This window comes from Nicotiana attenuata, unplaced genomic scaffold, assembly GCF_001879085.1.
Source record: "Nicotiana attenuata strain UT unplaced genomic scaffold, NIATTr2, whole genome shotgun sequence".
Taxonomy (NCBI): domain Eukaryota; kingdom Viridiplantae; phylum Streptophyta; class Magnoliopsida; order Solanales; family Solanaceae; genus Nicotiana; species Nicotiana attenuata.
Genome location: NW_017670538.1, coordinates 458,062 through 470,721, shown reverse-complemented (window position 1 = coordinate 470,721; position 12,660 = coordinate 458,062). Strand labels below are relative to the sequence as shown.

Below are 12,660 nucleotides of genomic sequence, written 5' to 3'. Positions count from 1 at the left end.
ATGATTCCTTTGTGAAGGATCTGATTGTACGGGCCTAGGCCACTTGGCGTCTCTGATTTTACTGATGGCGAACACGATGTCTGATACATCGACGTTGAAGTTGTATTCTGACAAGCGAGGTGCCTCCGCTGGCCCCGCGTTCCTATCGAACCCGGCTCTGTTGATGAGTCCCCGAGGATTCTGTCCTCGGTCCTTCCTTCGATCATTTCGATGTGGGTTTGCGCCTTGGGGCGTTTCTCCAGTCTTCGATGTATGGCTGATATCTTTCTTTGTTTGGCTTTTACTCCTTTGTCAGGAGCCTGCTTGGGTATACCGAGCCCGAGAGGGGCCCCAGCTGGTCGTCCTCGACCCTGATTTTCGACTGCTATCGGTTATGAACATCCGACCAAGTCACGGCGGAGTACTCGACTAGGTTCTGCTTCAGCTGTTTCGAAGCCACCGAGCTTCGTTTGTTCAGACCTTGCGTGAAGGCCTGTACTGCCCAGTCGTCGGAGACTGGTGGTAGTTCCATTCGTTCCATCTGGAAACGAGATATTAACTCTCGCAGCATCTCATTATCTCTATATTTAATCTTGAAGACGTCGGATTTCCTTGTTGCTACTTTGATGGCACCAGCATGTGCCTTAATGAAAGAATCCGCTAACGGCAAATGAATCTATTGAGTTTGGGGCCAGGTTGTGATACCACATCATTGCCCCTTTAGAAAGCGTTTCCCCGAACTTCTTCAGCAGGACAGACTCGATCTCGTCGTCCCTCAGGTCGTTGCCCTTTACTGCATAGGTGTAAGCGGTAACGTGCTCATTGGGATTCGAGGTACCGTTATATTTCAGAAGGTCTGGCATTCTGAACTTCTTTGGAATGGGTTTCGGGGCCGCTTCCTGTGGGAACGACTTTTGTACGAACTTCTTTGAGTCCACACCTTTTAAGATCGGGGGCACTCCTGGAATTTGATCGAGCCTGGAGTTGTAAGTCTCGACCTTCTTATCGTTGACTTCTATCATTTTCTCGCCTGATTCGATCCTTTTGGTGAGGTCCTCGAGCATCTTTATGATGACGAGATTGGCTATCGACCCGTTATTGCTCGATCTCTCTGGTATCTGCTCGGCTGGGGGAGCTGTCCCCGGTGCTACCGTGCTAGGAGTTTTTCGGTGGCCTTGCAGCTGAGCAATAGACAGCTGTTGTGCCTGCAACATTTCAAAAATAACATGAAGGCTAACCTCCCTTTCTTCTCGGGCTGGGATTTTCTGGGCTTCTTGTTGGTCGCCTTGGTGTATGCTTCTGTTAGTGTGGGAGCTTATTTCGACGTGTTGAGCGTCGCGCGAGACTTCGTCCATCGGAATTGGTCCTGGTGCGTTCTCAAGGTTTCGTGGTTGCTCACCAACACCTAGAACAGCCACACCATTCTTTCCGTGGTTCTCAATGTTATTGCTTACTGAATCAGAAATTTCGACCTGAAATCAAAGATCTTTGGACAAGAAAAAGCGTGAAAGATAACTTGCGTTGCGTAATGAAACCAGCAAGAAAATAATCACTATTATTTTTAGCCCCACGGTGGGCGCCAAACTGTTTACCGTGAAAATGGTAATAACAATTAAATGTGATTATGGGACTCTAAAAATATGTGATCTATTTTTATGCCGGTTGTTAAGCAGTTGATGCTATGTGTGAGACTTAGAGATGAAATAAGAGTTTGGAATGGGGTGATAACCAAACCGATAGGTCGGCAATCGGGGCTTCGAGCTTGTCGATTCAGGGGCCTCGAGGTCGATTCCGGGGCTCGACTGTGAGCTATCGAAGGTGATTGAAGTGTGACTAATAGTTATGATAAAATCAAAGAAGGCTCTTTATGGCCAATGATAAACAATAAATGATGAACAATAATGAAGATAATAAATGGAAGCAATAATATCAAGAGAATATGTAAGAGAGCAGAGATAGTGTTATTTTATATTTCTTGTGGAGCAGCTGAAGTAACAGGTCCTTACAAAATGACAAAAACTCCCTTTATATAGTAGGGAAATCCCAGCATAGTACAAAATACATTAATTACATAGATATGGGGATGGGACAGCTGAATGACGCCCTGATTTGGGTTCAGAGTAGCCCGCTAGACTGTGTCAGCCCTAACCGCGTACCTTGGGAACTCCCCATTTCTATCATAGCCGTGGTCAATGTTGTCCCAAGGACGAGCGTCGACGAGCCTCGAGGGAGGAAACTCGACATAGCCTTATATCCTCGAGGCTTCGAGATGATTTTCTGAAGTGCCTCGATGACGAGGAATTTGACCCTCCGATTTCACCGTATACAATTTGTCACAAATTCACAACTGCTCGTAACCATATACAATGAATATACAATTATCATACATTTGTAATACAATTCCTGCAACAATTATGATACATATACAATTATAATACAATCGCGATACATTTCTGAAAAATTGTGATACAATTATGATCTTTATTTTCCTCAAGTTTCAATCACAACTCTATACTAAAAATTTAATATAATAGTATTATAATTGTATTAGTATTGTATCCACAACTTACCCACAACTTGATTGTAGAGCAAAATTTTGAATTTTTTCTGTATTGAGATTTTGGATGATTGAAAGAGAGAAATAGGATATCAAAAGCTTTGGAAGAAGAAAGAATCTACAATTTTGGGGGATAACAGTGGATGATTGAAAGAGAGAAATCGGATATCAAAAGCTTTGGAAGAGGAGTGAGTAAGCGAGATTTTTGGGTTAGAAAGATTTTGGGCATGAGTGGGTAAGGGAGAATTCTTACGGTGGGTAAGTACAAAATTGGAAGATGTTTTTGTAATATTTTTGGAAAAGGAAGAGAATCTTAAATGTAGGGGGATTATGTGTAACTGATATGCTATATTTAAGGTACGTTGCATTTCCTCTTTTTTATGGTTTTGTATAAAACTAGTAAATATAGGTATATAAAGTAATCAACAAGGAACCTAAATAAAGGTAGTAAGTAGGTTTCTATTATAGTATAGTTAGGTAAAAATCCCAAAAAGAAAAAAGACACAAAAAAAAAAAAAAAATTCAAAACAGCAACATGTGTCATCATGTGATGCAACGTCAACTGATCTCAAACCTTTAATTAATCTATAATAAGAAGAAAGAACATTATAAGAAATTAGTAATAAACTACTACAATAACAATATAAATTAAACAATCTCAGAAACTTCAACAATTTTTGTCCTATTTGCACTAAGAGGTCGTTTGGTAGCTTGTTAGAAGAAAGGTTATTCATGTATAAGGAGTAACATAACTTATACCATGTTTGGTAGGCAATAGTTATTTTGTATAAAATTCTGCATAACTAATACCATGTTTGGTTAACATTTTTCAATTATGCATAATAATACATATATAAGTTATGAGTCAATCTGTGTATTATTTTATGCGGGGTAGAAGATGGAATAACTAATACATGTATTAGTAATACATGGATAAAATACTGAAATGATAAATTTACCCCTATCACTTTACACATAAGGCTTCCTTATTTCTCTGCCAACCCGTCAACAGGTTTCACTTGCTTTCACTTGCCAACTATATACCTTGTCTTCTCTCATTTTTAAAGAACAAACTAGCAAAAGCAAACTGGAGAAGCCACTAGAAAATGGAAATACCAAAACTAAGAAGTGAAAATCAAATATGTCTAAACTTCACATAGTTCAGTAGTATGACGAAGAAGTGAAAGTAACACCCAAAGTTCCTAACTAAATTGTTTCCTACATAAATGGAAAGAGAGAAAAAACAATGCAAAAGAAGGCCAGGGTATAGTTGTAAACAAGCATTTTACTTTAAAATTTATATAATGTATATCAATTTCTAATACAACAAACCAAACATTCAAAAAAATAATCTCTGCATAACTAATCCCTGCATAACTAATCCCTGCATTACTTATCCCTGCATAACTAATACATGTATAACTAATACCTGCATAACTCTAACCGGCAACCAAACGACCCCTAAATGTGTTGTACTCTCAAAACTAAAATTCCAAGAAAAAGGTAAAGTAGAAAACAGAAAATACCCAGAAAAAAAAAAAAGAAAAAGTAAATTATACTTAAAGACATTTTAGTTCCAATTTTATTGGAGAACCCATTTTGCAGTTAGTTTGTTTGCTTCTTTTTTTGGGGAAAATTGGGTAGGTGGAAAATGGCAAGCTCTGTGGAGAAAAATGAAGTTGTTTCCATTGAACTTCCAGCTCCTCCTGGTTGGAAGAAGAAGGTAGTTCTCTCTTTTATTCAGTTCTTAAAGTTTCTTGAGAAGTTCATTTTTTTTGGGTTTTATGTAAAGTTAGTTTCTGTAGCTTTGGTATTTGCAAATTTGCTGCAATGGGTTTTGTGGGTATTGTTTAACTTTGCTTATATTTGTGATTCTGAGGTTGAATTTTTGGTTTTGATGAGTAAGAGTTATTTAGGAGATAGGGTTTTGTTCAGGCTTTATGTTAGCTTATGTTCAGCCTCTAGTTTCTTGAAAAAGTTCCAATTTTTATTGAATAAATGTAAAGTTTATTACTTTAGCTTTGGTATTTGCAAATTTGCTACATTGGGTTTTATATATATTTTTTAATTTGTTTATTTTTGTGGTTCTGAGATTGAATTTTTGGTTTTAATGAGTAAGGTCTATTTAGGAGATAGGGTTTTGTTCAGGCTTTATGTTAGCTTATGTTCAGCCTCTAGTTTCTTGAAAAAGTTCCAATTTTTATTGAATTCATGTAAAGTTTGTTACTTTAGCTTTGGTATTTGCAAATTTTGCTACAATGGGTTTTATATATATATTGTTTAATTTGTTTATTTTTGTGGTTCTGAGATAGGGTTTTGTTCAGGCCTTATGTTAGCTTATGTTCAGCCTCTAGTTTCTTGAAAAAGTTCTGACTTTTACTGAATTCATGTAAAGTTTGATTCTTTATCTTTGCTATGTGCAAATTTGCTACAATGGGTTTTGTGGGTATTGTTTAATTTTGCTTATTTTTGTGGTTCTGAGGTTGAATTTTGCTTATTTTTGTGGTTCTGAGGTTGAATTTTTTGTTTTGATGAGTAAGAGTCATTTAGGAGATAGGGTTTTGCTCAGGATTTATATTCGATTAGCTCATTTTCAGCCTCTGTTTTCTTGAAAAAAGTTCCAATTTTTATTGATTTCATGTAAAGTTCGACTCTTTAGTTTGGTATTTGCAATTTCTTTTAAAATGTGTTTTGTGGGTATTGTTTAATTTTGTGTGGTTATGTTATGTGATTCAAATGTTGAATTCTTGTTTTGGAAGAGTAAGGGTAGTTTAAAAGATATGGCTTTCCCCAGGCTTCACATTAGTCCATGTTCAACTCTCTATGTTTGCTTGAGAAGTTCCCCATTTTAGCAATTTCATGTAAAGTTCATTTCTTTAGCTCTCGTATTTGCAATTATGTAATTTTCTGGTTCTGGGGTTGAATTTTTGGTTTTGAAGAGTTAGAGTAGTTCAGGAGATGGTGTTTCTGAGCGTTTAGGAGGATGTTTAGTCTTGTTTTTGTAGATTTTCTGCAAGAACAGTCAATCGGTGTTGATATGAATCTGGTTGTTCTTTGATATTGTGGTTTTCCTGCATCTATAAGTTAGATTTACGCAATTGAGGCTGGAGTTCGAGGCATTTCTTCTTGTTCTTAACTTCATATTCTTTTGTAGTGTGCACTTGGTTCTGCGTATTGTTTTGTTTTATCATAAGTGAAGCTTCATATAGCCGAGCCTAGACTTTTTTTGGGGCTGTGGCTTAGTTGTTGTTGTATAAGTAAAGCGTCATGCTTTGGTGCTATAGAGGAGAGAACTAGGCAGTCCCGTTTATTGCAGTACTGCAGTTATGTCCAATGGATCCAGAAAAGTAGTTTTTCTCATCGGAATGAACTGGTTTTGCAGTAACAGTGAAATAATGGTCTTGAAGCTTTGGGTGGAAAGAGAAAATTAAATGCACTTGAGTTTTTTTGTCATGTAATAGAGGACTTCAAAACTTCGGAAAATATTGTTTCATCTCTTCTGACTCATGGTAATCTTTCTTGCATCCCAATAGTTTTTCCCATTTATTGCAGGACATGCTTTTTGTTTCTCCTGAAACCGTCTTAAACCAATGCTAATTAGCTTGGAAATATTTTAAGCTCTAAAACAAGGATAAAAAGGTGAAAACTGCAGGTTTACGGTTAAGTAAGATTGGCTTGGGTGCGTTTTTGCCAATTTTTTGAGAAACCTTAGAAGGAGGAAAGATGAGAGGAAACCGGGCATAGGATTGGCAACACAAAAATGGGAATTTTGACTAAGTTTCAAATATAAGCCTTATCCATCATGGAGGTACTGATTTTGAACTACTATGTTGCTAGAATAAGATATTATGCAGCAAAGACTTCTTTGTTTTTGAGATCTTTACAAAAATAGCTGGCTGGATTCACGGTTCATTTTATACATAGATTATACACTTATTTTACTTGGTTATACACATATTTTACATGGATTATTACATATATTTTACATCCGCCAGCTAATTTTAGTTTAAGTGGTTGGATAAGCGGCTATTTAGAAAGGGCAGCCCGGTGCACTAAGCTCCCGCTATGCGCGGGGTCTGGGGAAGGACCGGACCACAAGGGTCTACGTACGCAGCATTACCCTGCATTTCTGCAAGAGGCTGTTTCCACGGCTCGAACCCGTGACCTCGTGGTCACATGGAGGCAACTTTATCAGTTACACCAAGACTCCCCTTCTGAGCGGCTATTTAGGTTAATTCTATTTTGTTTTTTCATGATGATGGAATATGTTACTCTTTGATAAGAAAGGAAACAAAATCAATCACAATCAAAATACAATCAAGCTATACTCTATTTACAAGATCCTAGATTATTCTAGGATATCTACGAGATTCTAACATGAACTATCCGTTATGCAATCCTAGGATGAGTTTGTTTCCTTTATAGTAAATTCTTCTGTACTACAAAATAAGAATTTGAAACAGGCGATCATGGTTTCCAGCTGTGTGCTAAAGATGACTTGTTTGATCTCCCAATTTAAATGCAGAATCCCTCATATCTTCATCGTGAGGGAGAATCCATAGGATTCATTTTCAGAGAAAAAGATAAATTTATGCAATTTGAAACTCTACAGAATCTCATTTGATTAAGAGGAGAAACTTCATAGGAAGCCCTTTAGCTCAGATTTTGATTTTCTACCGAAATTGCTGTTGGAAGTGTACAAACTGTGTGCTAATGTATTTGTATCTTCATGGATATTAGTTAAGCAGCAGATTTGTGTCTTTGTTGCATCATCTTTATATAGTGGGGGTTGTGTTTCGGAAAGACTCCTTAACTACTTACAACTCCGTTGAGCCCTCTTTTATTTCCTTTTCCATCTATCTAGTAGCTTTTAATCTTTCCCGAGCAAGGGTCTATCGGAAACAGCCTCTCTACCTCCCAAGGGTAGGGATAAGATCTGCGTACACACTACCCTCCCCAGACCCCACGTGTGGGATCCCACTGGGTTGTTGTTGTTGTTGTAAGTAGCTTTCAATCTTTTGTTGCCCCCAGGACTTTGGTCTAGTGGTGAGAGCGCAGAACGTGATATGTGGGTTAGGCGCATGTCACAGATTCGAACCCTGCCGCAGAACAAAAGCCTAGCAATTAAGTGGAGAAGGGTAGAGGGATAGGTCCATTATCTACCGAGTTCCGTACTGTGGACCACTGACTCTTTCTTTTTAAAATTGACTCTTTCTGTTCCTTTGCAGTTTCTGCCTAAAACAGGAGGTACTCCAAAGAAGAATGAAATTGTATTTACTGCACCAACAGGGGAGGAGATCACCACAAAAAAGCAGTTGGAACAGTACCTGAAGTCGCATCCCGGTGGTCCACCAGTAGCAGAGTTTGATTGGGGAACTGGTGATACTCCAAGAAGATCCTCAAGGATTAGTGAAAAGGCAAAAGCATCCCCATCTCCGGCAGACAGTGAGCCTGCTAAGAAACGAGGCAGAAAGTCTTCTGCTTCAAAGAAGGATTCCAATGAAGTCCCTGAAGAAACAGAAGCAGCAAAGGAGGATGACATGGAAGAAGCTGAAGAATATGAGAAGGATACTGCAGCAGTGGAAGCTGAGAAGGATGTTGAACAAAAACAAAACGAGAACCAAGATGAAACTCAAGATGGAGAGAGCGAAGTAGAGAAGAAAGAGGAAGCTGAAGCTACTGAGAAGGATGTATCAAAGAAAGATGAAATCAAATCTTCTGAGAATGATGGAATGAAAGACGAAAGCCAAAATGCCGATGGCAAAGTGGAAGATGCTCCTTCTGAAGAAGCTCAGGTTGAGAAAGATGTCGAGATGGCTGATAACGTTGGACATCCAAAAGATGTTGAAGAGGCTGCTGGTGATAAAGTAGCTGGTGGTCCTGAAGCTGCTAAAATGAATGAGGAGGAAAAGGATGTACAGGTTCAAGAAAAAGTAGAAAACATGCCTACTGAAACAGTGACATCAGATTCTATCGCTGCTGAGGAAAAGAAGCATCAAGCTAAAGGAGAACAGAAAGATGAGCAAAAAACTAGTGCTGCAACAAAGAGCACTGAAGATCAACATAATTTGATGAACAGTGAAATAAGTAAGGTGGAGGGTGAAGTAACTGAGAATGGCAGCAACACTAATGAGGCCAAGCCTTGAGCTGCGGTTTTAGTAGCTTCGTGACACTTCTCTGCTCTCTCTCTGTCTAACCTTTTACTCTTCTTGCTTCTTTTCGATGACTGTGTTGTCGTCAATTATAGATACTCTAATTGTTCACGAGACGTCTGTATGCAAAACCTTAGATTTAGGTCCTAAATATTGCTCTGGTAGGATTTATCGCCTGCAGAGATATTTGTACCATTACTAATCTATGTCAAAGATTAAACCTTCAGCAGAGACACTAATTGTGCTGAGGTAATTTGTAGTGGTCAAGATCGGCATAGCTTATTGTATGAAACTCAGTGATATAAGCTTATATAAAGACTTTGTGTTATCTTGACTAACGAGGGAGTTGGCTAATGCAAGTTGCTGCAGTTTGTTGTGGAATGATTGTGTTCCTACCTTTCATTAATATATCTATCAATCAACTACCTTAGCTCAGGTTGTCTTTGTTCAAGGTTGTATAATTTTTCTCAGCTCAATCTGAGGATTAATACAGTTCTTGGCTTGATGCTAATTGACAAGTTTTTTATGCTGCAATGCTGAAATTTCAATAGCTTGTTCCCTTTTCAAACGCAATAAAATATCCAGATTACGGCAGCCCGGTGCACTAAGCTCCCGCTATGTGCGGGGTCCGGGAAATGGCCGGACCGCAAGGGTCTATTGTACGCAGCCTTACCCTACATTTTTGCAAGAGGTTGTTTCCACGGCTCGAACCCATGATCTCCTTGGTCATATGACAACAACTTTACCAGTTACGCCAAGACTCCCCTTCAAATTGGCAGAACCAAAAGAAAAAAGAAAGCTGATAACAATAGTCTAGTCATTTTGCTAAGAGATTAAGCTACAACTGAAACTCAAATACATATATTTTTCATTTTACAGAGGGAAAAAACACTGAAAAAGATTATAACTTTGTGGATACATAATCAGTAAAAGTAATGTCAATGGTGAAAACATGTTGGCATGGACCAAATTCTCTCAATTCTCATATTAATAGGTATCAGATACAAGAGGGAAACGCTAATTCCTTTTGCTTCAAAGCCCTTTTAGCTCTTCAATCAATCCTGTTAATGTTGTCCATTTCTCAAATGCACTTGCTGATGCCAAAAAAGCTGTCTTTGTTCCTTCAATGTCATTCTTAGTAACTGCATAATACATAATAAACAAGAAAAATGGTTAATTTTCATTGACAAAAGTGCATATCTCTTGATCTTATGGCACCCGAGGGTGTGGTCGAGCAGTCAATAAAGTGGGAGAAAACCATGGGAGACCAGAGTTCAAATTCCGACAGTGACAAAAAAATGCCACATAAGTTCTCCCATCTGCTTAAGCTATGCTGGGGAGAGATAACAGGTATCTAGTGAAATAGTCAAGGCGCCCCAAGCTAGTTCGGACACCACCATTCTTTTAAATTTTTTAAATAATAACACTTTCTTGATCTTATGATCACCGGATTCTCAAGAAAAACATTACCTGATGAAACTAGAGAAGACAGCGAAGAGTTGAAGGAATCAATCTCTGTTTTCTCCTCATCGCTACCACTAAACTGTAAAAACGCGAGAAAAACGATATTCAGTGCACATGAACATCAACTGTAAATTAGATAATATGAAGAAAAAAAAATATGTGCTTGAAAGGGAAAGATCAACTAAAAAGACCTTGTTGAATGCTGAATTAACTTTCTGAACCCAATCTGCATCAGTGCTTTGGCCAAGAACTGAACTTGCAGCTGATAAATCATTCTTCTCTATTGCTTGACCTACTATACTGAGCTTGTATACCAAATCTTGCAAGTATCCTTCACCATTTTATATAATAAATGGAAGTTAAACAATCTATAACTAGAAAAAGCTATGCTCTACAACTTTTTAACATGAATGCAGGAGTCTGTAATTAACAGATTAAGCAATGCCTTAATCTAGTTTTAATTGAACGTGGATAAGATTATTAGGCCATTTTCCTGGTTAGAAAAACACCATGTTTTCAGGCATTCATCAAGATTCAAGTCTTATACTCTTATTGGCATCAAGACTTAAATAAACTTGGTTTGTCATGTTGGTATCATGATACTAGGATTAAGAAAATGTATATCTAATACAAGAATGGTCTGCTAATTATTCCACATACTACATAGTATTACTCCATGTCACTGTTCCTTGAGCAAATGGTCTATCGGAAACAGCCTCTCTACCTTCACAAGTAGGGATAAGGTCTCATTATCCTCCCAAGACCCCGCTTGTGGGATTATACTGGGTTTGTTGTTGTTGTTGTTGTTGTTGTTGTTGTTGTGTATTACTCATCCCGCCTTCACACTTAAAGCATTTAAGTCAAGTCAATCTCAACCACTCCTATGCCAAATTTCCAAATAAGTTGAGTCGTCTACATGAATCTTTATTTAAATTTAGGAATTTTTACATTCCTATGCCACATAGGAAACCTTATTACCCTCAATGTTTAAGGTTTAATATAGTATTCTATCAAACATTGGACTTATAACACTGGGTTTGTCGTGCCTTTCTCATTTTGCAACCGATATTTTAAACAAAACCAACCTAACCCTTGCATTAACAACTTACTGCTTAAAAAACAACAACGGTCAAACCTCTTTATAACAGCCTCGTTTGTTCCGGATATTTTTGGACGTTATAGCGAAATAATGTTATAGAAAACATATATTATAATAGAACATGAGATTTGGTTCCGGAAAAATTTAACTTTTACAGAGAATGTTGTTATATAAGTGTTGTTATATAAGAATGTTGTTATAGAGAGGTCCCACTATATTATCACCTGCAAATCTGGAATGCAATGGGGAAACTTGGGAAATGAAAGAACCTAATATTCACTTAATTGGGTAACTTTGGTATTCTCTATAATATTTTTAAGTCCAACCTGTACTTTTACAGGCATATTGTACAACTCCAAAAACTAGTCCCATAAACAAAACTTAACCATCCAATAAGAGGGTCTTCAGTAAATTTATCACACTAGAACTTTTTAATGTATACTTAATTTTTCTTAATTTCACTAGGGAAATATATCAAGAAACAATAACAACAAACGAGTGTAATCTCACAAGTGGAGCCTGAGAAAAGTAGCGTGTACGTAGACCTTACCCTGCTTTGAGAAGATAGAAATACTATTTCCGACAGACCCTCCGCTCAAGGAAAAACCTAAAAGAAGAAATTATCAAGAAACAAGAAAATTATTTTTTTTACCTTTCTCCTTTGTAGAGGAATTGATAATGCCTTGTCTTTCAAGCCTTTTCTTTCTATCCTTTTTCACCTTTTCCATCAACTCATCATCTTCATCAGCTTCTAAAATTGCAGCATTGGCATTAAAAATGCCGTTACCAGCTAAAGAAATCAACAAACTTGATGCAAGGCTAATTGAGAGGCTTCTCTTGCTAATAATTAAAGGATTAAAATTAAGTACATTATTTTCTGCTTTGCACACAATTAATTGTCTCTTAACACTGATTTTTTGGGCTGTTAAATTGGACAAAGAAGATGATTGAAGAGAAGGAAGAAGAGATTTAGGATTTGAGAGGCACACAGTTGCCATTTTTTGTTTCTTTTGTTTTTTTTTTCCTTTCTTTTTATTTTTCCTCTTAAATTTCTCTGTTTTTTCTGTTAGTATATGGTGGCAGTGTAACAAGTTGGAGTATAGAGGATAAGATTACAAGATTTCCCTCATATCAGAACCATTCTCAGGTCATTAAAATATGGAGGGTATTTCAGTCATTTAATACCAAACAAACAAACAACTGAAACAAGCAAATAAAATTTTAAAAAAACATCTTTATCTTCCACTGTTCCCACACATGACCAGTTAATATTTAACTTCTTTAGTCAGGAAAAACACCAAACAATTCCTCCGACAAAAATATGATCAATTACAATTTGAGTAGAAGAAAATAATCATGCAAACCCATCAATTACAATTTGAATAGTTTAGTGGTGAAAATTCCGCATT

At 37.3% G+C, this 12,660-nt stretch overlaps 2 protein-coding genes across 3 annotated transcripts; one reads left to right on the top strand and one right to left on the bottom strand.

The window, feature by feature from the left end:
* Positions 1-4,106: 4,106 nt before the first annotated feature.
* On the top strand, positions 4,107-9,026 carry LOC109240705 (methyl-CpG-binding domain-containing protein 11-like). 2 transcript variants are annotated; one of them, XM_019407374.1, is made up of 2 exons: positions 4,107-4,259; positions 7,765-9,026. In XM_019407374.1, exons 1-2 carry the CDS (start codon positions 4,188-4,190, stop codon positions 8,680-8,682), a joined length of 990 nt encoding a protein of 329 aa, XP_019262919.1. In that variant the 5' UTR covers positions 4,107-4,187; the 3' UTR covers positions 8,683-9,026. The 2 variants fall into 2 exon arrangements, with proteins under 2 accessions (XP_019262919.1, XP_019262920.1); XM_019407375.1 differs by lacking the exon at positions 4,107-4,259 and adding an exon at positions 5,920-6,045.
* A 479-nt stretch (positions 9,027-9,505) lies between these two features.
* Positions 9,506-12,351, bottom strand: LOC109240704 (thylakoid lumenal 16.5 kDa protein, chloroplastic). Its single transcript, XM_019407373.1, has 4 exons — positions 11,904-12,351; positions 10,344-10,483; positions 10,159-10,231; positions 9,506-9,830 (listed from the first exon to the last, which is right to left on the bottom strand). Exons 1-4 carry the CDS (start codon positions 12,247-12,249, stop codon positions 9,721-9,723), a joined length of 669 nt encoding a protein of 222 aa, XP_019262918.1. The 5' UTR covers positions 12,250-12,351; the 3' UTR covers positions 9,506-9,720.
* Positions 12,352-12,660: the final 309 nt, after the last annotated feature.